At 38.9% G+C, this 26,092-nt stretch overlaps 1 protein-coding gene across 1 annotated transcript in view; it reads left to right on the top strand.

Moving 5' to 3' along the window:
- The window catches only part of LOC126248366 (dolichyl-diphosphooligosaccharide--protein glycosyltransferase subunit 1), an 87,109-nt gene that overhangs the window by 28,738 nt on the left and 32,279 nt on the right, over positions 1-26,092 (top strand). The window contains exons 3-5 of the mRNA XM_049949293.1: positions 1,294-1,542; positions 5,136-5,345; positions 20,619-20,811. Coding sequence (XP_049805250.1) covers positions 1,294-1,542; positions 5,136-5,345; positions 20,619-20,811 — 652 coding nt within the window. The remainder of the gene's footprint in view (positions 1-1,293; positions 1,543-5,135; positions 5,346-20,618; positions 20,812-26,092) is intronic.

The following is a 26,092-nucleotide window of genomic DNA, read 5'->3' as shown; positions in this document are numbered from 1 at the left end:
ATATTGCCCACTATATAACAGCTCACAGTCACCAGAAATTCTCTCTCTCTCTCTCTCTCTCTCTCTCTCTCTCTCTCTCTCTCTCTCTCTCTCTCTCTCTCTCTCTCTGCCCAAAATCATGCTTGGAGTCAAAGAAGTGACTATATATCTCGGTCAGTATTTTTCTGATGAATGTTAAACTTTACTAGTGTTCATCAAAAACATGTACAAATGTTCACATAAAATTTCAACAAGATCTGTGATAGTTGAGCAGAGAGGCCTTGGTCAGTTGACATGGAATGACCCCTATCCATTTCCCTATGTAAGTTCTCTAGCCTGCCTACACGACTAAACAATCTAACATTCCGTGCTCTGACTCATAAAATGTCAGATTTATTTATTTATTTATCTTTTTTTAATGACATTGTCCTGAGTAGTCCCTGCCTGGAAATCCAAATGGGAGACTATCTTACCTCCAAAATATTTTATGAAAGAGGATACTGTCACCATTTAACCATACAGTAGGCTTCACATCTTCAGGATAAAAGTAACGGTTATAGTTTACTATTGCTTTAAATCATTCACAGTACCCACACAACAAGGCCAAGATGGCAAGTGTTATAAGGCCACATTAGTAAATCATCCAGATTGTAAAGAGTTGTACAGGTTGTGTTGGCTTTTTTTGCCAGCAGGAATGTATTTAGAGACACAGCAAACTCCAAACGAATATGTGGGAGACCATTGCGCAAAATGTGAATGACTGACCTTACAGCTTCAGGACTCTCTCTTCACAGCAGCATCTAACAATGTAATAATTCTCTGGTCACACACTTTAGTGTTGCCCACCAGAAAAAGGTGGCCCTCATTTCACATTTCATGCTGTACACCTAAAACACACATGCGTAGCCAATGTGTGCTTAAATTTTTAGTTTAAACCAAGAACATAACGGATTACAAATTGAAAGCTGCATGTTTTGATATATACTGGTAGAATTTATGGGTTTTTACATCAGCACAAAATTTGAAGTAGAATTCAGTGGTGATATTGTAGTTGTTTCAGTGGAAAAACATTGTTTGAATGTGAATGTTGGCTATATTTCTGCTGATACACTATTTAGTCAGATTCTTTTGACGTAATCTGAATGAGCTCTACAGAACAAGAGGCAAAGAAAAATCATGTGGATGTTTTGTTCTCTTTGTGTGTGTGTGTGTGTGTGTGTGTGTGAGAGAGAGAGAGAGAGAGAGAGTAATGTGGTTGCTTTCCATGTGATGACAGTTTTATGTGTTATAACTCAGTGATAATGTACATTTCAGGTGGAAGTTGAGACAGTGTTCACACATCAATTGAAACCTCACCCAGCTTCAATATCGCAGAAGGAGAAGCAACTTGTACTGTATCATGGGAGCACTGTTCTTTATTCACCATATACTGCAATCAAGCAGACAACAACTGTTACCTTGGCATCGAAAAACATAGAAAGTTACACAAAGCATAAACCGGTAGCAGTTTCTGACAATGTAATAACTTATGGTCCATATGAAAAAGTCCAGCCTTTTTCACAGGTGTGTACACACAAACTGATATGAATTACTTTTTGGGAGAATGTTGGAAACTTATTATATTTTGTATAATGTTTGTTCTGAGTGAACTCAAATGAAAGTAATATTAAAGTGGGAAAAAAATGCAGTTCAACCATCACATATTGTGCAAATTGGATACAAATGTTGACTGTTAAGGGTCTGAAAGTTATTGTTGATTATAACACACCAAAATAGCAAACTCATTCTTACTTTACTAACATGAAATACAATATGTGCACATATGTGTAATATTAAGTACAGGTATAATTTTTATATAAGGTATTTATACACACATTTAACAAGCAAACAACAAGTCCTACTGAGATATAAAAAGTGCTATGAAGGTCGTATACATGGAAGAATCCTGGAGATACTAGAATGCATCAGACAAATTATATAATAGTAAGACAGAGATTTAGGAATCAGGTTTTAAATTGTAAGACATTTACAGGGACAGATGTGGACTCTGACCACAATCTATTGGTTATCAACTGTAGATTAAAACTGAAGAAACTACAAAAAGGTGGGAATTTAAGGAGATGGGACATGTATAAACTGACTAAACCAGAGGTTGTACAGAGTTTCATGGAGAGCATAAGGGAACAATTGTCACGAATGGGGGAAAGAAATACATTAGAAGAAGAATGGGTAGCTTTGAGGGATGAAGTAGTGAAGGCAGCAGATGATCAAGTAGGTAAAAAGACGAGGGCTAGTAGAAATCCTTGGGTAACAAAAGAAATATTGAATTTAATTGATGAAAGGAGAAAATATAAAAATGCAGTAAATGAAACAGGCAAAAAGGAATACAAACGTCTCAAAAATGAGAGCGACAGGAAGTGCAAAATGGCTAAGCAGGGATGGCTAGAGGACAAATGTAAGGATGTAGAGGCTTATCTCACTAGGGGTAAGATAGATACTGCCTACAGGAAAATTAAAGAGACCTTTGGAGAAAAGAACCACTTGTATGAATATCAAGAGCTCAGATGGAAACCCAGTTCTAAGCAAAGAAGGGAAAGCAGAAAGGTGGAAGGAGTATATAGAGGATCTATACAAGGGCGATGTACTTGAGGACAATATTATGAAAATGGAAGAGGATGTAGACGAAGATGAAATGGGAGATATGATACTGCATGAAGAGTTTGACAGAGCAATGAAAGACCGGAGTTGAAACAAGGTCCTGGGAGCAGACAAAATTCCATTAGAACTACTGACAGCCTTGGGAGAGCCAGTCCAGACAAAACTCTACCATCTGGTGAGCAAGATGTGTGAGACAGGCGAAATACCCTCAGACTTCAAGAAGAATATAATAATTCCAATCCCAAATAAAGCAGGTGTTGACAGATGTGAGAATTACCGAACTGTCAGTTTAATAAGTCACAGCTGCAAAATACTAACGCAAATTCTTTACAGACGAATGGAAAAACTGGTAGAAGCTGACCTTGGGGAAGATCAGTTTGGATTCCGTAGAAATATTGGAACACGTGAGGCAATACTGACGCTACGACTTATCTTAGAAGATAGATTAAGGAAGGCAAACCTATGTTTCTAGCATTTGTAGACTTAGAGAAAGCTTTTGACAATGTTGACTGGAATACTCTCTTTCAAATTCTAAAGGTGGCAGGGGTAAAACTCAGGGAGCAAAAGGCTATTTACAATTGTACAGAAACCAGATGACAGTTCTAAGAGTCGAAGGGCATGAAAGGGAAGCAGTGGTTGGGAAGGGAGTGAGACAGGGTTGTAGCCTCTCCCCGATGCTGTTCAATCTGTATATTGAGCAAGCAGTAAAGGAAACAAAAGAAAAATTCGGAGTAGGTATTAAAATCCATGGAGAAGAAATAAAAACTTTGAGGTTCGCCGATCACATTGCAATTCTGTCAGAGACAGCAAAGGACTTGGAAGAGCAGTTGAACGAAGTGGACAGTGTCTTGAAAGGAGGATATACGATGAACATCAACAAAAGCAAAACGAGGATAATGGAATGTGGTCTAATGAAATCGGGTGATGATGAGGGAATTAGATTAGGAAATGAGACACTTACAGTAGTAGATGAGTTTTGCTATTTGGGGAGCAAAATAACTGATGATGGTCGAAGTAGAGAGGATATAAAATGTAGACTGGCAATGGCAAGGAAAGCGTTTCTGAAGAAGAGAAATTTGTTAACATCGAGTATAGATTTAAGTGTCAGGAAGTCGTTTCTGAAAGTATTTGTATGGAGTGTAGCCATGTATGGAAGTGAAACATGGACGGTAAATAGTTTAGACAAGAAGAGAATAGAAGCTTTTGAAATGTGGTGCTACAGAAGAATGCTGAAGATTAGATGGGTAGATCACGTAACTAATGAGGACGTATTGAATAGAATTGGGGAGAAGAGGAGTTTGTGGCACAACTTGACAAGAAGAAGGGACCGGTTGGTAGGACATGTTCTGAGGCATCAAGGAATCACAAATTTAGTATTGGAGGGCAGCGCAGAGGGTAAAAATTGTAGTGGGAGACCAAGAGATGAGTACACTAAGCAGATTCAGAAGGATGTAAGTTGCAGTAAGCACTGTGAGATGAAGAAGCTTGCACAGGATAGAGTGGCATGGAGAGCTGCATCAAACCAGTCTCAGGACTGAAGACCACAACAACATGATTATTTTACAACTGTTGTGACTGAGACCCATGGTAAGTCCTGTAGCTGACATTGGAGCCAAGTACTGTTTAATGGTTCAGTAGTAAAATTTTTATGAGGTTAAAAAAACCGTGGGTAGCTATAAATAAAAGATAAGTATTTATATAAAAAAATATCGTATTAGTAAAAGTTACGTACACGTATGGTTATTTTTTGGCATAAATCAACAAAATAATTGAGGCATTTGATATTTCTGTGAACAAGCTTTTCAATTCCCTCTTCATAAAAATGTTACAGCCAATGAATTGAAATGAGTTGTGATGTTATCTTGATGCTCCTCATTAGTTTGAAAGTGCTACCCTCCTAGCCACATCTTCAATTCAGAGGAAAGATTGAATTCACTCAGCACTAGGTTGGGAATGTATGGTGGGTAGTCGAAAATGTTCCAATGAATTTGCTCAAGAACCCATTGGGTTGCACTAGCACTGTGAGAATGAGCGTTGTCATGGATCAGAACAATTCGAGAAGCCCGCATGCCTCTTATTTTGTTTCGAATGGCTTTCTGCTCATTCTTTGCTGAATTTCTGCTGCATTATTCCCTTCTGCTTCCAAGAAACAAACAACAGATCGTATCTCCAGTCTGAATTCATTGGTGGCAATATTTTTATGAAGGGGGTATTGGAAAGCTTGTCCACAGGTACAACAATTGTCTGAGTCATTGTGTGGTTACGTTGAAGAGTAACTATAAGTGTACATAACTTTTAGTAATAAAATATTTTTTATATACACTTGTCTTATATTTATGCCTTGCCAAAGGTTAAAACAAATGTCATAGAAAAAATAAGAGGAGTGTAGATAATACTAAATACAAATAATTGTGTGTACTGTGTCATAAGATGATGTAAATTTCATGTTTAACTTGTGTTTCCCAAATATTTGTGTATGTTGTATTTTTACTTTACAGGATAAAATGATAATTCACTTTGAGAACAATGCCCCCTTCTTGACAGTCACAAACTTGTTAAGAACGATTGAAGTTTCACATTGGGGCAACATAGCAGTTGAGGAGACAATAGACCTGCTTCATACTGGTGCTACTCTGAAGGGACCGTTCTCTCGTTATGAGTACCAGAGAGAGGCTCAGAGTGGGTTGTCGAGTGTAAAGTCATTCAAGGTATGAAGTGTTCATGGTTTTCTATGATGTAAGAGTAAATGCTTAAAAGCCACTGTATGTCTCCAACTATCACAACTCCACGAAAAGGTAACATGAAATGTCATATATCTTTAACAGTTTGTCAAGTATTTCATTTATCTAGTTTTATTCTGTGACACTGAATTATGCCCTGATGTATATTATTCATTATTACTAGAATTTATAAGGGAGAATTATATTTATTTTACTGTATAGCTATATATGCTAGCTCTCTAAACCATGCCTGGCTTACATACATTGGTTTTCCACCTGCTGATGATAGTATACAAGCTTATAGAAAGATTTTTCATTAATGTACATTGTGGTATCCCATGTTTGTAAGGCATCAGAGCAACTACCAGTTTCTCGTTATATTGTAATCTGGACAATGAGGTTTGGCACACTCATTTTAGCTATGGGTACGTGGATGTTGTCACATGGCACTGTCAGTTTTTAGGGCAGATTGTATGGTTGGATGAAACATGAATTAATGCCTATCATTCTGTCAGAAAATACAGTGAATCCAATAATCTCTGTGAACAGGTAGTGTGTGTAGGAATTTAGTACAGAACTACACACCTGTTGCTGCCACAGGTATACTGCACGTGCAGGTAACACTGAACTGACATCGTTTCCTCCCCCGCTTTCCCCACTACAATTTTTTTTTTTTGCCTCATGCTCTGCACTGTCATTTTGGTATTTGTATTTAGGTATCCAGTATTACCATCATCATCATCATCATCATCATCATCATCATCATCATCTGTCTTTGCACATGGAAACTATTAAAAATGAATGTGAGTTGCATCATTTTTATTGTTCCACTATCACTCAGCATAAGGATAGGATGGTGACAGCACTTCACCTGATGTGTTGCCTAAAAAAATGCCAAGATGTATTTAATCATTCCACTTATTTTCAAATTGGATGTCATGATTTAGCTCTCCCCCTCCCTCTCCCCCCTCCCTCTCCCCCCTCCCTCTCCCCCCTCCCTCTCCCCCCTCCCCCTCCCTCTCCCCCCCTCCCCCCTCCCCCCCTCTAGGTGGGTAACAATGCTAATGGCAATTTGCATTAATTCTCCAAACTGTCATGATGTGTTGGAATCAGTTTTGCCTTTAGTTCTGTTGCATTTTCCTGTAGTGTTGATCATTTTCATACTTGCTGATTACTTTAAACCTAAAGCTGCTACTTTATAATATTCGTTACTCACACTGTTACAGACCTATGGGAGCAATTATTCATGTTTAAGAAGTACTGTTTATTCTTCAGACAGCACCTAACATTTTTCATGTACATGTGCTCTGATGTACCCCCATCATGCTTTTGTCTCTCTGTCATAGTTACTACGGCTTTGAGACATCTGGTTAGAAATGACATTCAGTGGTAACATAAAAATGTTACACTCTCGGATTTTTAGACAGAGCAAACAACATGACAACAGCTGTGGATAAGATGGAAAAGATTCAGAAATACGCATTGTCAAGAAGAAGTTAGATACACTAAATAGGAGATCCAACAAACAGTGGCACCTTTCATCACAGGGATGCCTCACAAATTCCAATGAGAGATACTACAAGAGAAATGTCATGCATCTTGGAAAAGTTTGCTGTTTAAATTCCTGGAGCATACATTCTGGGAAGAGTTGGACAACAAATTACTTTCTCCCACATACATCTTGAAAAATGACGACAAGAAAATTGGAGAAATTGGAGGTAATACGTAGGTGTACCATCAAAAATTTGTGGCTGGAACAGGGAACACTAGAAAAAATAGTAGTATGACACAACATTGTAAGCCATCCCACGAAGAAGATGTGCGTTGTTGTGCTCTGCATGTAAACACATTTTGTGGGATACACTTATGCTACAGTGTTCATCTTTGGCATGCTAAAGTAAAAGGAAACACAAAACCAGGTACATGCAAAATTCTTGCCCTTCCTGACATCGAAAACCTGGGTCCAAAGTTTGACATAAAACTTAAATGACTTTTTCATGTTATCTGTGTCAAAACTTGTGTGTATATTGATATATATTGTGTAGTACTATATCATCAATTGTAAAATAAAATTGTGCTTTTAGAAACTTTTGACCACCGTATTCTCGTTCAAATCCAATAGTTCTCTAATTTCATTATAAATTTATTTGAAAAAAGGTAAATTTATTTGAAAAAAGGTATGTTTTTGAGAATTTTCGGATGCTAGCAAACACATATTTTCATAAGTTACTAGTGTTGTATTTAGTTTGTTTCATAGTAAATCAGCATTAGCGATTTACAGTTATTGTAAATAACTAATATGTTGTGTCATATTAGTCATCTCCTTTAACAGGAGTGTGTATTGTCTTTACTTATCACACTGCTGCAGAATTTGTTAGCGACTGCAACCTGAAAATTGTTTCGGAGAAGCAGTAGATTTTTGGACCAAATTTTTCTGTTGTAGTAATAGATATTTTGTTTTGGCTGAATATCGCTTCAGTTCCAAAAAGCAACTGTCAATATTTGCAGCATATCAACCCATAAATTAAAGGAGAATCAACAAGCTTAATTTAAAATTGTTTATTATTATTCTCAAAATATTGCACCAGGCACAATGCAACCCCATTGTGTTTGCTGTTCTCGGGCACAGGATGAGTAAGTTGCTCTTCATGAGCAGCTGGAAATTGCCTCGACTGCTGTCAAGCGATTGGATGCTGCTACGAATGGATGTGTTTGGAAGGTTACCGAGAGTCAGGTACCAGATATACAAAAGGTACCTCAGGTGCTATCCTCTCCTGTAGATACTGTCTCTTCTGCATGAAATGTACCTCAGGTACTATCCTATCCTGTAGATACTGTCTCGTCTGCAGGAAATACAGGATCTACCACTACTTAGCCACTGTATTGTGAGTGGCATTGTCAATGGTAGGTATAGGCATCCTGTACAGAGGAGACAAGAGACCAGGGAGAAGTCAAGATGTTACATCTATCCCCCTAAACAAGTTTGAGGTGCTGTCTTCCACAGAAACCGACAGTGAGCCATTGTGACACATGCTGTGTCCCTTGTCAAGGATGCGAGTGCATTAATCATCTGCAGTTCAGACATTCAGCTAGTAAAGTAACACCTTAGGGAAATAGCAGCAAGGGGCAGGAAGGTGCACCATGTGCACTCAGTCTATATGCCCAGGGACCTCATTCAAGATGTTGAAGAGGTTGTTCTAGCAGCCATTGAGGAAACAGGGTGAGACCATCTGCAGATTGTGGCAGATGTTGGGAGGAACAGTGCCTGTTGTTTAGGCTCCGGGGTCATACTTGGATCATTTCGACTGACAGAAGGTTGAGAATACCAGCCTTGATTGTAGAGTTTCAACAAAGCTCACAATCTGCAACATTATCCCCAGTACAGATTGAGGCCCACTGGCTCAGAGTTGAGTGGTTTTGTGACAAGTTAGGCTGTGATGTCCTAGACATGACTTGAGCTGTAGGGATAAAAGTTGTATGGTCCTCCTGAATGGGTCAGGTGTGAACTGCACATCACAGGATACTATCTAAGTAGCTAACTTTGCACTAAGATGGCTTTCTATCAAGTCCAGATAATGATAGCTGTAGGAGACACCCAAATGTATCAGTGTGAGATCCAAAGAATTGTCCTCTCACAGGCAAGAGTATTAAAATCATAAATTGAAGCTGCATGCAGATTGTTTGTACGAGACTCAGTATTAGGATTGTGTGTAAAATTGTAATTGGATTCTTGTAACTACCACCAGCCTCTCCTCCTGATATACCCAAAACTTTAGAGAAACCTTCAGTTTGCTTGTACCTAAGTTCCCCAATTGTTCTGTAATCATTGGATGAGACTTCAATCATCCATTTGTCAATTGGGATAATTACAGTTGAGTTAGTGTTGGGCATTAGAAAATATTTTGTCAAACATTACTAAATTCCTTCTGTGAAAACTGCCTAGAAAAGATAGTTTGGAACCTTACTCCTATTGGAAATATATTAGATCTAATGGCTCCAAATAGATATAATGTCTTTGACGATGTCCACTTTGAAACTGGCATTAGTGACCAAGAGGCAATTGTAGCAATAATGATTACCGTAATACAGAGGGCAACGAAATCAAGTAGAAAAATACGTATGTTCAGTAAAATAAGTTAAGAAGTTATAGTAAGGTATCTCAGTGAGGAATTCGAAACTTTTAGCCCAGGACAGGAGCATGTAAAGGAACTATGGTTTTTTTTTTAATGAATAGTAGATTATGCACTGGATAGATATGTGCCTAGTAGAACAGTTCATGATGGGAGGGACCCTCCATGTTATACAGTCACTATAAAGAAACTTCTAAAGGAACAGAGGCTACTGCATCATAGTTGTAAAAGAAAGCGTGGGGCATAGGCAGATGTTGAATGAAACACGTTTGGCTGTCAAGAGAGCAATGCGTGAAGTCTTGAATGACTACCATAGCAGAATATTGTTGGAAGATCCCTCCCAAAACCTAAAGAAATTCTGGTCGTATGTAAAGGCTGTTAGTGGCAGCAAAGTTAGTGTCCAGTCACTCACGGATGAGACAGGAACTGAAATTGAGGGTAGAAAAGCAAAAGCAGAAATGCTTAACTCTGTTCTCAAATATTCCTGTACACAAAGGAAAACCCAGGATCATTGCCATGCCACTGAAAAGATGAATGAAGTAGGTAGTAGTGTTGGTGGCATTGAGAAACAGCTGAAATAATTGAAACTGAACAAAGCGTCAGGACTTGATGGAATCCCTATCAGGTTCTGCAATGTATCTGCTACTGAGTTAGCCCCTCTTTTAACTATAATCTAACATATGATCAGTTGAACAAAAAACCATGCCCAGTAGTTGCAATCAAGTACAGGTTGTACATGTCTACAAAAAGGATAACAGAAGTGATCCACAAAACTAGCGCCCAGTATGCTTGGCATACATTTGTTGTAGAATCTTAGAGAACATATTCTGAGTTCAACTATAATGAGGTATCTTGATTAGAATAACCTCCATGCCAACAAGCATGGATACTGAAAACAACATTCTTGTGAAATCCAACTCTCACTTTTCTTGCATGATGTACTGACAAGGGAACCTCCCCATCGCACCCCCCTCAGATTTAGTTATAAGTTGGCACAGTGGATAGGCCTTGAAAAACTGAACGCAGATCACTCGAGAAAACAGGAAGAAGTTGTGTGGAACTATGAAAAAACAAACAAAATATACAAACCGAGTAGTCCATGGGCAACATAGGCAATATCAAGGATGATGTGAGCACAGGAGCGCCGTGGTCGCGTGGTTAGCGTGAGCAGCTGCGGAGTGAGAGGTCCTTGGTTCAAGTCTTCACACTAGTGAAGAGTTTAAACTTTTATTTTCAGACAATTATCAGAGTTCAGGCACTCACACATAATCAACTTCGCTCTCCAAAATTCCAGGACATGTTCAGATTTGCTTGGACATATGCAGGATTTGACGGTCTACACACGGAAAAATTTGAAAACATTAAAAACATGTTTTGACAGAGCACAGAGAAAACTGTGCGACTGTGAAACTGTTGCATTCATTTGTTGCAGTTTATGTGACACACTCTTATGTTTTCATCACTTTTTTGGGAGTGATTATCACATCCACAAGAAAACCTAAATCGGGCAAGGTAGGAGAATCTTTTCACCCATTCGCCAAGTGTGCAAGTTACATGGGTCGACAACATATTCCTGTCATGTGACGCACATGCCGTCACCAGTGTCGTATAGAATATATCAGACGTGTTCTCCTAGATCAAATGTTTTCGGTTCCCATTGGAGAGGCACGTCCTTTCGTCTACTAATCGCACGGTTTTGCGATGCGGTCGCAAAACGCAGACACTAAACTTATTACAGTGAACAGAGACGTCAATGAACGAACGGACAGATCATAACTTTGCGAAAATAAAAAAGTTAAAATTTTCACTCGAGGGAAGATTTGAACCAAGGACCTTTCGCTCCGCAGCTGCTCACACTAACCACGGGACCACGTCGCTCCTATGCTCATATTATCCTTGTTATTACCTATGTTGCCCATGGACTACTCAGTTTGTATATTTTGCTTATTTTTTCATAGTTTCACACAACTTCTTCCTGTTTTCTCGATTGATCTGTGTTCAGTTTTTCAAGGCCTATCTACAGTGCCAAATTATAACTAAATCTGAGGGGGGTGCGATGGGGAGGTTCCCTTGTGAGAACCATGGAACAAGACAATAAGGTAGATGCAGTATTTCTTGATTTCCAAAAAATGTTTGACTTGGTACCAAGCAAAATTTATAACTGGATTAATGGTTTTTTGATAGGGAGGACACAACTGGATGGAGAGTCATTGACTGATGATGTAGGAGTAACATCGGGAATGCCCCAGGGAAGTGTGTTAGGACCCTGGCTGTTCACGTTGCATATTAATGACCTTGCAGACAACATAAATACTAACCTCAGGTTTTTTTATGTTGTTGATGTTATCTATAATGAATTACCATTTAAAAGAAGCTGCAAAGATATTCAGTCAGGCTTGTATGAAATGCATATTATCATAATGATAGCCCGCATAGTTACTTTTTTTGTTTATTTTTTGATATTGGTTTCGAGCATAGCTCATTTTTGAGCAATGTGCTGTTCTATTGTAAATGCTATTCTTATATTTGAGACACGGGACACTGATTCTACTGCCACTAACAGCCTTTACATACAACTAGAATTTCTTTGAGTTTGTGAGAATCTTTAAACAATATTATGTTACTATGGTGGACTGTCGTGACGCTGGTATACATTTCATACAGTTTATTGAGGCTGCAGAACAACACACAAGAGAAATATTCAAAAAACTGACAGCTTGCTTTAAATATCCAGAAATATAAGTTTCTACACTTTACAAAATGAAGAGAAAAACTTTAGTATCCTACAACTGCAATACCAATAAATCACAGTTGGAATCAGCAAATCGTACAGATTCTTTTGTGTACCACTTTCTACATCTACATAGATACTCTGCAAGCCACCATACAATGCATGGCAGAGGTTACACTGTACACCACTAGTCATTTCCTTTCTTGTTCTACTCGCAAATAGAGTGAGGGAAAAATTACTATCTGTATGCCTCCGTATCAGCCCTAATTTCTTGTGTGTTACCTTCGTGTTAGGGAAAAATTACTATCTATATGCCTCCGTATCAGCCCTAATTTCTTGTGTGTTACCGTCGTGTTATCCTCTTGATCCGTACTCGTAATGTACGTTGGCGGCAGTGGAATTATGTGGCTGTCCGCTTCAAATGGCAGTTCTCTAAATTCTCTCAGTAGTGTTTCTCGAAAAGAACATTGTCTTCCCTCCAGGGATTCCCATTTGAGTTCCCGAAGCATCTCCATAACACTTACATGTTGTTCAAACATAGTGGTAACAAATCTAGCAGCCTACCTCTGAACTGCTTCAATGTCTTCCTTAAATCTGACTTAGTATGGATCCCAAACACTTGAGCAGTACTCAAGAATAGGTAGCACCAGCATCCCATATGCGGTCTACTTTACAGTTAGACCACTCTTTCCTACAATTCTCCCAATAAATCAGAGTCAACCATTTGCTTTTCTTACCACAGTTCTCACATGCTCATTCCATTTTCTATTGCTTTGCAACATTATGTCCAGCTATTTAAATGACTTGACTGTGTCAAGCAGGACACTAGTAATATTGTATCTGAACATCACAGGTTTGTTCTTCATACTCATCTTTACTAACTTACATTTTACCACATTTAGAGCTAGCTGCCATTCATCATACCAATTAGAAGTTTTGTCCAAGTCATCTTGTATTTTCCTACAGTCACTCAACTTCGACACTTTACTGTACACGACAGCATCATCAGTAAACAACCACAGATCGCTGCCCATCCTGTCTGCCAAATCATTTATCTATATAGAGAGCAACAGCGGTCCTATCACTCTTCCACGGGGCACTTCTGACAATACTCTTGCCTCTGATGAACATTCGCCGTCGAGGACTGGGTTCTATTACTTAAAAAGTCTCTGAGCCACTCACATATCTGTGAACTTATTCCATATGCTTGTACCTTTGTTAACAGCCTACAATGGGGCACTGTGTCAAATGCTTTCCAGAAATCTAGAAATATGGAATGTGCCTGTTGCCCCTCAGCCATAGTTCACAGTACATCATGTGAGAAAAGGGTAAGCTGTGTTTCGCACGAGCACTGCTTTCTAAAAGCATGCTGACTTGTGAACATGAGCTTCTCAGTCTCGAGAAAGTTTGATATATTCAAGCTGTGAATATGTTCAAGGATCCTGCAGCAAAACAAAGTTAGGGATATTGGTCTGTAATTTTGTGGGGCCGTTCTTTTACCCTTCTTACATACTGGAGTAACCTGCACTTTTTTCTTCCAGTCACTTGGAACTTTGTGCTGGGTGAGAGATTCACGATAAATGTAAGCCAGGAAAGGGTCAGTGCTGTAGAGTACTCTTTGTAAAATCGAATTGGGATTCCATCTAGACATGGTGATTTGTTTGCTTTCACATCTTTCAGTTGTTTCTCTATGCCAGGGATGCTTATTACCATGTCATCCACATGGGATTCTGTCTGACGCCCAAATGACGGTATGTTTACACGATTCTACTGTGTGAACAATTTGTTGAACATGAAATTTAAAATGTCAGCTTTTGTTTTGCAATCTTCAACTGCCACACCAGACTGCTCAACAAGGGATTGAATGGAAGCCTTAGACCCACGTAGCAATTTTACTTAGGACCAGAATTTTCTTAGGTTCTCTGTCAGATCTTTTGCTGACGTGTGACAATGGTAGTTGTTGTTTGCTTCACACATAGATCTTTTGACAGATGAACGAATCTCTACTAATCTTAGCTTGTCATCATTTGTGTGTTCTCTTTTGAAACGAGAGTGCAACAGCCTTTGCTTCCTCAGCATCTTCCAAATTTCAGTGTTAAACCATGGTTGATCTTTTCCATCCTTTATCCACTTACTAGGCACATAACTCTCCAGACCATAATTTACAATCCACTTAAACTTTGCCCATAATTCCTGTACACCCATCTTACTGTAACTAAGTGATGTCAATTTGCTGTCTAAGTGAGATGCTAACAACTGCTTTATCTGTTTTATCTGCTCTGTCTAGCAGAAACACTCTCCTGGCCTTCCTGACTGATGTATTAACTTTTGTAATCATAGTTGCTATAAAGACATTGTGATTGCTAATCCCCATTTCTATATTGATGTCGATAAGGTCCGGCCTATTTGAACCACAAGGTCTAAGATATTTCCATTGCGTCTGGGCTGCCAAGCTATCTGCTCAAGACAGATTTCAGAAAACATGTTCAAAGTATTTTGCATGACTGTCTGTCTGTAACCCCACAGTGAATCCATAGACATCCCAGTCTATACTCGATAGGATATAGTTGCCTCCAACTAGTATTGCGTGATCTGGGTATTTACGTGCTACTGACCATAAACTTTCTTTGAATTACTCTAGAACTGTCACAGCGGAATTGGGTGGCCCTTAAAAAATCCAACAATTAACGTGGTTTCGCCTACAACTGTTATACGTGACCAGATAACGTCAGTGTCGCACTCAACTTCGACTTCAATAGAGCCAGCATTTTTGTCAGTTGCAATAAACACTCCACATCCTTTGGCGTCTAATCTGTCTTTCTGATATACGTTCCATGACTCGCCATATTTCTCGGAGCTTCCCAACTCAGGTTTCAGGCAACTCTCGGTCCCAAGAATGAGTGCGGGAACTTTCCTGGAGAGCATAAAATTTATTATGAATACTTCGATAGTTCACTGATAAAATTTCGACAGTCAAATAAAATTTCAACAGTCGAAGTGTCTTAAGTATTCTGAATGCTGTCTGTCTTCCCTTGTTGCATATTGGCAGGTGAGTGTTCATTAGAGCACCTCAAACTACTGTCTAATGGTAAAAGCCGTTTCACGCACTCCACAAGTACTCTGCTACCCGAGTAGCTGCTTCCTTTGTGTAATGCACCCCTAAAGGGGAATCCTACAAATCCCCGCATAATAACGTAGGTCTAGGCATCTGCAACCTAGACTGTACAGAGTTGATGACGACCCTCCACTTGGCTCCAAACCAAAGGACCCCAATCAATTCGGGGGACTTTGTAGGGATGTGAAATGGAACTACGATACAGTCTGTCATAGGTAAAGCTGGTGGCAGACTTTTATTGGTGGAATACTAGGAAACTGCAGTCAGTCTACAAAGAAGATTGCTTACAAATCATTTGTGCGACTCATTCTAGAATATTGCTCAAGTGTGTGGAACTCGTATGAAATAGGACTAATGGGGATATTGAACATTTACAGAAAAGGGCAGCATGAATGGTCACAGGCTTGTTTGACCCCTGGGAGAGTGTCATGAATAATGGGGAAAAGTTTTATCATCAGTTAAACACATATTTGTTATAACAACAAGTTTTTATTTTATTTTTATAGTCAATAAGTAAGAATATAAAGTACTTGGAAAAAAATAGGAACTGGATTACAAAAAAATACCTTAATAGAAATATTCTCTGTAAAATTATTGAAAACATAGTAAAAATCAATTGATTCAGTCATCAACTAGGAACTTGAGTGCTTTAGAAATTCTAAAAATAGGAACTAAATGAGAAACATCTCTTACTAATTGTAGAAAATAATTATAGTGTCAGCAGTTTCGAAATATAGGGTTCTCAATAATAAATGTCTTTGTGCATATAATGTAATAGGAACAAATAATAAATGTATAATGTTATCCTGGAAACGATCACACACAGCCTGGAAATACATATTTGACACAATTTATCACATCTCAGTTTCTTTACAGCCAGGGCATATAATAACTTTATGCTTCCCACATATAGAATGATTACACTTACTACAAAAAGCATTCCCCTTCCTATCTTTTGATCTGTCACAATAATCACATCTTGTTTTCTTTAGTGGCTGTGCTTGGGTAGGCTTGTGTAATTCGATTGGTTCTTTTTCTAAAAGTTTTCCAGTGGACGAACGGAGCTCACAGGGAAGATGTGTGTTATTTAACCTCTTTTCCATAAGAGGTTTTGTCAAAGAGAGCGCAAGATTTTTGAGAAATGATATTCTCGCTCATTTGAAAAGCTGTCCATTTTGCTATTGCTTTTGTAAATGATAAAAATATTTATAGCAGCGATGTCTAAAATAGCATAAAAGTACCTCATGGGCCATCTTCTTGACTTTCTTTTTGTGGTCCTGCTGTGGCAAAGCATATCTAATACATCGACCCCTCCTTTAGTTAGATTGTAGAACTCCACAATTTCAGGCTGATTTGATTTTCCATTTATCTCTCCAGAGAAGTGCATAGACAATATCAGTAAAACTTTTTTATTTTTCTTTGGGGTAAATGACACCAAAGTTTTGTCGTTCTGATACATAAATGTTGGAGAGCCTACTGGAGCAGAAAGTGGAGCTTACTGGAGCAGAAAGCAGCATTGATGGTGGTATTTGCGGTTTGTTCCTCCTCAATGTACCTACAAATGTGAGTTTCTTTTGGTGGAGGGCATCAGTCACCTCCAGTGAGGAGAACCGATTGTCCACTGTAATGTTTGTATTAGAACCCCCTGATAGATTCCGTCAAGTGCAAATACTGGGCAGGTAAAGGCAAATCTCCAGGTCTCCTTTTTATTCTGTTGTCCTTGCTGGTGTATGGAATGCCACGCAAAAAATAGAATGTCCTCGCATTGCATAGTGACATTATTTTCAACCCATATTTGTCGGGTTTCGATGGGATATATGTTTTGAATGGACAGGCATCCCGAAAACTCAGTAGAGTCTCATCTACTGTGACATATTCAGATAGACTATAATTTTTTTCACTGTTAGATTCAAACATGTTCCACGCCTCTCTGTAAGCCGCAAATTTGTCGTTGATTTTTCTGGCCTCTCTGGTGGCTTTATCATTGAAGCGGAGGTTTTCTAGTAGAAGAAATGGAAACCTTTTCTTGCACATAGTGCAATGGAATACCGGAGGTCCATAGGTTGCTGAGAACATCTCATCTACACTAAGCCTAGAATTTTTTAGGACAACGCATGAAGAGAAGGCCCATCAGCCCTTTTATTTCAACGCTCTCTGTTTGTGAATGAAACCACTGGACCGTATTGTACTTTTGCCTAAATTTTTCGATTTCAAGATTTGTGTACAAAACAATTTTTTCTATAATTTTCTAATATATAAATAACAAAAATATTTCCAATTCACTAGTAACCCCCCTTGCTTCCCCACGTGGACCAGGGAGATGAGTGATAATATTTGACGCTGGTGTCCTAGAAAATTTTGAATGGATGGATTTGTTGGGCCATATTGTCTCTAAGTCTTTTCCTAGCTCAAAATTTCTCTCATCATCAGCATCTGACTGAGAATTATCAAACTTGACTGCTCCTGCCGCACAATGAAATACATCATCCTCGTCATCAGTATTAGATAATACATCGTCCTTGGTTTCTGAACAGGTTTGTGCATCGATATTGTCGCTATCCTCTGACTCAGCCTTCTGTCGGAGAAACTCGTTGTATATCTCCTCAGGAGTTCTAAGGAGTTGATGCGCCATTTTAGTAAGATACTAGAAGAGAAAACAAAACATAGATGTAATATAAACATCAATATGGGGTTGAATCCTCCCCACATAAGAAACTAATAAGTGTGACGTAAACAGCAAGGTGGGGTCGGATCCAACCCGAGGTTTCGGATAGAGAGGGTAGCTGCAGGTCACTCGCCAGACTGATGTGGCCTCCTCAGCGTTCTTGGGACGACTGGCTGGTAGGGTAGCTGGAACCACAGTGCTCTCAGAAAAGGGAATGGGGAGTTATAACCAAAACAGACTTGTTGAGGCTTTCGTGGCCACTTGTTGACAAACTGCCTATTGGCTTCTGTTTCGGGTTCTTCGGCCGACGTTCATGAACGTCGGCCGAAGAACCCGAAACAGAAGCCAATAGGCAGTTTGTCAAAACAGACTTGCTGGGGTCAGATCCAACCCCAACCTTATTGTTAGAGGGTTAATAGTAATTATTATAGAAAGAAATTGAAAAAGAATTCTGGTATTCAGGTACATTCCCTGGTAACCAACCAAGTGATCTTTCTGTTTAAATTTCTTTTAGAGCCAATTCAAATCTAAAGAAACACACAGAACACAAGAACAAAGCAAAATTTAGCATTTATAGTGGAGCACAGTGTGATATAAATTGAGACATGGACAGATACACAGTTCAACATTACAGTCACTGGAATCATATGCTTGGATTGATTTCCTGGTGTAACGGTAGGAAAACCCTTCATAACAATAAACTGTGAAAATAATGATAGGTTTGTGATCTGGATCATCATTAAATATTTTTTTCTCATCTTTTGCAAACTTGTGAAGGACTCTGTAAATCATTCGCTCTAGACATTTCTCTTCTTCACTGCACATTTTGAACACAAAATCAATACAAAAGCGCACAAAACACATGAAACAGAGAGAACTTAAATGTCAGCTAATACCTGCGAAACAAGAGACGATAACAAAGGTTTCAAAAACTATGAAGTCTGCAGACCTGACATACGGTTGACACAGCGCAAAATCATAAAAACTGGTGTGATGTAATATTAAGTTTGCCACACATCCCCATTTCCCACAAGTGATGTAATATTGTGTCAGCCACTCACTGAGATGATGGATCTAGGAATATACAAAAATCGCATACATATTGCTCCTGTAAGTATCATGAGAACAAGATCAGGTTAATTATAGCACTCTCAGAGGTATTTATGCTGTCATTCTTCCTTTACTCCATACATCAAAAAGCTAATAACTGGTACAGTGGGATGTACTCTCTGCCATGCACTTCAGTGGTTTGCAGAGTGGAGATGTAGATGTATCCATCACCTCACATTGTAAGGTACCTTGCAGAGTACAGATGTGGATTTAGAGGAGGATAAAAGTAGGATAGCTGAATTCAAAGAGAGATTACAGTGTTCTACTTGATGTCTGTAAACTGACAGAACATCTGTATTTCTGAATCTATTGCACCTGTAAGCATCATCATGTATGTAGAAAAATCCTCAATGTGACAATAACAACATAAATCACCACCAAAGGGTACTATGAAAGTGATAGTATTTAGCCTATTGACTGTACTATGCGAGACACGGTGACAGTGTCTCTGGTAGTGTATACTTACGGCACATTCAACATTTCAGGGCTTTATTTGCAGTATGTACATTCATACGTGATAAACATTTATTGGCCAGACATATAAATGCATTAACAACTGTTATGTATTATTTATTATTAATTTGTTGTTGGAGTACATTTTGAAGCATTAGGCAGGACCTTCAAACCTATCTTAAAAATAGTCCACCTGATAATACCTAAGCATACCAAGGCATCAAGCATTAATGTAGCCTTTGCAGATGTGGTGGCAACTAACTGAATGAGATAATACTGAAAGGAATGATAGAATCTGGAACTATTTTGATATGCATTTTTGTTCTAGTGATTTACACCTGGACAGAAGGATTGTAGAGATTATATTGTGAAACTAGGATTATTTCAAATATCTCCAGGAGTGAAATGTTATACTGGTTGTCAGTGTTGTCTGTGTTACTTACAGATATAGGCATTTTTAACAGTACTTCTGCGTTTCTATATGGTGTTGTACATATTGCTTGTTTTAAAAATTATGCAGGTTAGAGATGATAGTTCCTTTTTGGAAATAAAATGACATCTGAGTGAGGAAAAAGAATGTAATGATTTGGGGGATATAAATTTGCACTGCTCACACTTCCACTCACTATTTAAATTGTGACTGAATCTGTAGTTTCAAAATTTTTTAGCAATTCCTTCACCAGGGTAAATAGAATGATGCAAACTGTTATTTCTTTAGTTCTTTTCAGATTAGCTATCATGTCTGAGGTACTAATACTAGAATCTTATCATTAGCAATAAATCTTAAGAAATTTTTTAAAGAAATAGAATTTCATATGTGCTTTTAAATTTGTATGCTTCAACACTACTCCACAAGTAATTGTTGCCATGTGTTATAACTAGATACTTCATTTCTGTCACAAACAGAAGTATGTATGAAACAACAGTTCAGTAAAATGGTTGTAAATGTAAAATTTCTCAGATATGGTGACACACACAATAATTTTAATTTTCTTTAAAAGTAAGCTTCTTTGGGTGAATGCCAATTCTTCCTCAAAGTAAAAAATTATCATTTCAGACTATTCTTCCTGCTGCTGCAACAGATGCATACTATCGGGATGAAATTGGAAACATTTCAACATCCCACATGAAAGTATTGAGTGACTCAGTGGAACTTGATCTCAGGCCAAGGTTCCCACTATTTGGAGGATGGAAGACACATTACACGATTGGCTATAATGTGCCAAGCTATGAGTATTTATACAACTCAGGTACCTAAATATTACTCTGAATAACATGCTGTTAAAATGCCACATTATACATCTTTTACTGATTGTAAGGGCTGCTTGATATTAGCAGTCACTCTAGAAATGAATTTCATTGCAGTGGTTTTGCAGTGATACTGCAATAATGCCTATAGTCTTATATAAGGGAATTCTGTGTTGCTAATGCTGGCCTGATTATTTTTATGTAGGTGTACCATATGATAGTTCCTTATCCAAGGCCACTGTCTCGCCATTTCTTTTTCTTCCTACCTTAGTGAGCTCTGTTGATAATAATCTTACTATTGACAGTGCTTTAAAGAAAATCCATGTCACTCACACTGAATGTGAATTCCTTAATAGCTTTATACATCATCTGCATTCTGTTCAGCTTATGATACTCATAAACAACTAAAGAACCATTTTTTTTTTAATTTAGCATCTGGATTGTTTAATTCTAATGTTGAGTTCATTTTCCTTTTTAAATTTTAGGTTTAAATTTTAATGTACAATTCTGTTGAAATTACTGTAGTATTTCATAGATATGCATCACATGAAGCTAAAACAATGTTTTGTGCTGTGTTTCAAGAAATTTTGCTTATCAAGCAACAAGCAATGTTTGTGGGTTCATGTTTGCTGCCCCCCCCCTCTCCCTCTCCCTCTCCCTCTCCCTCTCCCTCTCCCTCTCCCTCTCCCTCTCCCCTTCCCCCTCCCCCCGACTCCTTTTGGGAACTCTCTCACTGTAAACTTGCAGTTCAGCAACCCAACACTAACCAGTGACTGAAGGAGACATGGACTGTGGGTCTCAGGGCTGCTCTCTCCCTTCTTCTGTTCCAACACCCACACCCCAAACTTCAACTGCCAAAATTTTTGAAAGAGAAAAAGAAGATATCTCTGGAGAAGGCTACTCAGGTGATCCCAGAGGCACCATATTCCCCAACACCATCAGACTCTAAACTGATGTTGTTAAACCACAACCAGTGAAAGACAGTGATCCTGGGGTGTGACCTGTCCTGCTGGCCCCTGCACACCTAACCAGGATACCCTCAGAGTGATGATCTAAGCTCTTGACTCGTCCTACTATATCGCTCCTGGCCCTGATTTGATTCATAATCATACGATCCAACTTGTGAATGTTATTCAAAAACTCCATCTACCCAACTGTATTTGGCTAGAATGTATTTTCGCTTCGCAGTTACAAGAAAGTATTATCATTCTAATCCTTAAACCAGCCAAAAACCCATCTGTCAACAGCTGCAGACCAGTTACCTTATCAATGTGCTCTACAATATGCCTGAAAGGTTTAGTCCACTGATTATGCAGGGTTCTCGAATTGAGGAGCATTTTGTCCCCCTATCAGCTCTACTGGGAGGATGATCCACAACTAACCATCTGGTTCGGTTGGAAATAGCAGGGTGACAGGCTTTTTCTAAACATCTTGTTGCAGTCTTTTATGACCTGCATAAGGCACCATCACCTCTTGATTCCATCACAATTTGCTTATCCTCCATAACTGGGGCTATCTACAGATTTTTATTCATCCATTTTTATCCCATTGGTTGTTTGAGGTTAGAGTTGATACATCATTCAACTCCTCACTGGCTGAATGGAATGGTGTCCTTCAGGGGTCCATGCTGAATGCTACTATCTTCCTCGTACCATCAGTGGGCTAGTGACCTCTGTCGCACCACTGGTTGCCCCCGCTCTGTAGGTCAACGACTTTTGCTTGTGATGTAGCTCCCAATCTGTCACCTTAGCTGAACACTGGCTCCAAGGCACCATCTGAAGGTCTTCCGTTAGACCCTTTCCCATAGCTTACAGTTCACTCCTGTGAAAACGCGATTCATGTTTCTATCATCATACTGCAGTCCATTCTGATCCAGAACTCTACTTGGGTACAATATGCTGTTTTGGATGTTGTTCTAGAGACCCAATTTTTGGGACTCCTCTTGGATAAAAAGCAAACATGACCGTGTAATATTCTTCAACTAAAGACTAGCTGCATGCAAAAGGTTAATACTCTCTGCTTTCTCGGCCACACTTCGTTGGAAGCAGATGACCCACCTTACCCTCCATGTTTACCAGTCCCTGGTCTTGTCCGGATTGGACTATAGGGGACATGTTTACAGCTCAGTGGTACCTTTAGCTTTGAAACTGTTGCACGCAGTCCATCATAGTGGAGTAACTCTGGCCACTGGAAATTTCTGGACTACTTTCATAGATGGTCTCTTTTTGCTGAAGCAAGGAACTTCTGTCTTCAGTTCCAACAGTACAAACTTTTGTTCCCATACACAATCATTCTACTCATCAAATTCTTTTTTAATACAAGGGACTTTGATACTGTCATACCCTCCCTCAGGTGGGATGTTGGAATGAACCCTGAGGCCCTCTGCGAGACCTCTGCCTGATCTGCTTAGAATGTGCTTTCCGTGTTTTTCTCCATATCACTCCTTGGTTAGTACTCAGAACATGAATTAGGACCACTCTATTTCAAGATTGTGAAATTTCAGTTGGCCCAATGACCTTCCACCTTCTGTTCCTCTCGGTTCTTCTTTAGTATCGTGGCACTGGTGTTATTTACACTGATGGTTCAAAAATTGTGGATAGGACAGAATATGCATGTACATCTCCCGGCAGTCGGAAACAACATTTATTTATGGGAATGTGTAGTGTTTTTATGATAGAACTGATAACTGTTAGTAGAGCCCTGTGTTTTATTAAAAAGGCATCCTTCAACTGTGATTTAAGTTGTTGTGACTCACTAAGTATTTCCGGACTTTTGATCGAGGTTACTCTTCACCCTGTGATATCTGCTACTTATGACCGTCTCTCTGATCTTTGTTGTACTGCCTTGTCTGTTGTCTTCCCCTTTTTCCCAGGTTTTGTAAATATCTCAGGGAATGAACTGGCCGATCATTTGACTAGGCGAGGGATTACTCACACATCATTTGCTTTTATGGACCCAGGTGCAAATAAGACCTCTCCTTCCATGGAGATAGAATAACAGGTGGGCTACTGCCCCATCTAATAAACTCCACTCTAACAAGGACACTACTGCTGCATTACATCTCTTTCTATCCCTACCAGAAGAAAACCACTATCCTATGTTGCCTCCATATCAGTCATACCAAGTTAACCCATAGTTTTTTATGTAATGAGCCACCTTCATGTTATGGAACCCTACATCCTGGTGGAATGCCCCCCCCCCTCCCCAACGCGCGCATGCGCGTGTCCACACACACACACACACACACACACACCTCTTGGCTCTCCATGCTAATCATGATCTTCTGGATTCTTTGCCTCTAATGGTGGCAGACAATTCATGGCAGTTGAACTGGTTCTCTCTTTTCTCAATGACAGCTGTTTTTCTTCTCAAATATAATAGAGACAACGTCCAGTGCATACAGGACCTGGTGGATCCTTAGCCCTATCTCTTTTGCCAGCTTGCTTGGTCATCCCACTTTTACTCTGTTTTAATTGCCTTTTGATGTGGTTAGCCCTTTTTCTGCTGCACCCTGTTTTCTGTTTTAAGGTTAGCACGCCAATGAATAGTGGTTGCTGTTCCCTCTTTAACACTTTAGCTATAATGGATTGGGAGTGGGGCAGTTGTGGTAGGGATTGTCCCCATTCCAATGCAGAGCCCCGGGGACACTCGCATGGCTCTACCCGCCCAGTGACCTGATTATTTCTCTCACCATATTATTTTATTGTTGGTCCAACTTACACACTCATTATCTTTTTAAGCCTTTTCATCTATACTATTACGAATCTCCTGGCTAGGAGACCTGTTGCTCATGCCACAGATGAGCCTTAAAAGGCCCCTCGCTTGCTCTGACATATGTGCCAGCCTGGCTGATACACTTTTACTTATCTTTAAATTACATCTCAGCTTTCAAGATCTCAGTTTTATTACTCTTACATACCTTCATAATTTGACCAAGTTTCTGGCAGTCATCATTAACTCCAGACAAACTACCTCATGACTTAGCGACTGATGGCCTTGCTGTTTTGTCCCTTAACACCTGACCAACAATCTTTTTACCTTTTTTAAGGAACAATTCAAATTTTTGTATAGCTTTCATATTCTCTTCCGTAGTAGTAAGCAAAAGATATTAATGTATCTTCAAAAATTGGCTTTGTCATGTTTACAAAATCAACGAACTAAATCTAATAAAGCAAATTGGTGAACAAATTTTTGTCATAACTTACATAAACAGTGGATTTGTACTATTAGAGAAACTACTGATTAGAATGTGAGCTGTGTTGATAATATTTAGCCCGCATCTCGTGGTCGTGCGGTAGCGTTCTCGCTTCACGCGCCCGGGTTCCCGGGTTCGATTCCCGGCGGGGTCAGGGATTTTCTCTGCCTCGTGATGGCTGGGTGTTGTGTGATGTCCTTAGGTTAGTTAGGTTTAAGTAGTTCTAAGTTCTAGGGGACTGATGACCATAGATGTTAAGTCCCATAGTGCTCAGAGCCATTTGAACCATTTTGATAATATTTAAATTATTAGTAAATGTGTATTTTAAATAATCGTTACATCAACATCTGACATTGTATAGGCTAAAGTTTGCCAACAATCTTTTGAGAATGAAAACATGGTCGAAGTAGGCTGTAATCTGTTTATTGGTCATGCAGTTGGCTAATTTCAACTGTGGGTCATTTTCAGGCACCTGTTAATATGTTCAGAAATGGAGACATTGGTTTGTACATAAATTGTCTACAAGCTCTCATATATACATCTACTTCTTAACCCAAATTACTTACATATTTTAAGCTTTATGCTTCATTTCACATTCTGTGTGTTGCTGATACATGTGGACAGGCATACATCATATTTTTGTGTGCATGTGGCACAAGAACAGTACAATAGTGTACATGATTACGTCCATTAGCCGAAACAGAAAGCTGCCATATCATAGTATAGGTACAGTTGTTATGGTATGACCAAAAAGGTTAAGAATCCTGTCTGTGGAGGATCAATAACATTAAGCAGGCTACTGGTGCATTACTCACTGGCATATTATGTTTGTTATTCTCACATGTGCTATTTTATTAAAAACAGAGGACTGAAACTCATACATAGTGTGCTCCACCACATTTACATACAAAATTGTGGTACAAAGTCTGAATTACAGAAGATTATGTCAGGTCTTTTAATGAGATGTGCCAGTCAGTCTATGAAATAAAACAATAGGAATTAGCACAAATATGTCATGTGGTATATTTCAACCAGTGATACATTATATTTCACTTTATTGAATACTTCTCAAATTTACACAACTATTA

The sequence above is a fragment of the Schistocerca nitens genome, chromosome 3 (assembly GCF_023898315.1).
Source record: "Schistocerca nitens isolate TAMUIC-IGC-003100 chromosome 3, iqSchNite1.1, whole genome shotgun sequence".
Lineage (NCBI taxonomy): Eukaryota > Metazoa > Arthropoda > Insecta > Orthoptera > Acrididae > Schistocerca > Schistocerca nitens.
The sequence above is the reverse complement of the archived record's forward strand: the minus strand, read 5'-3'. Positions and strand labels throughout refer to the sequence as shown.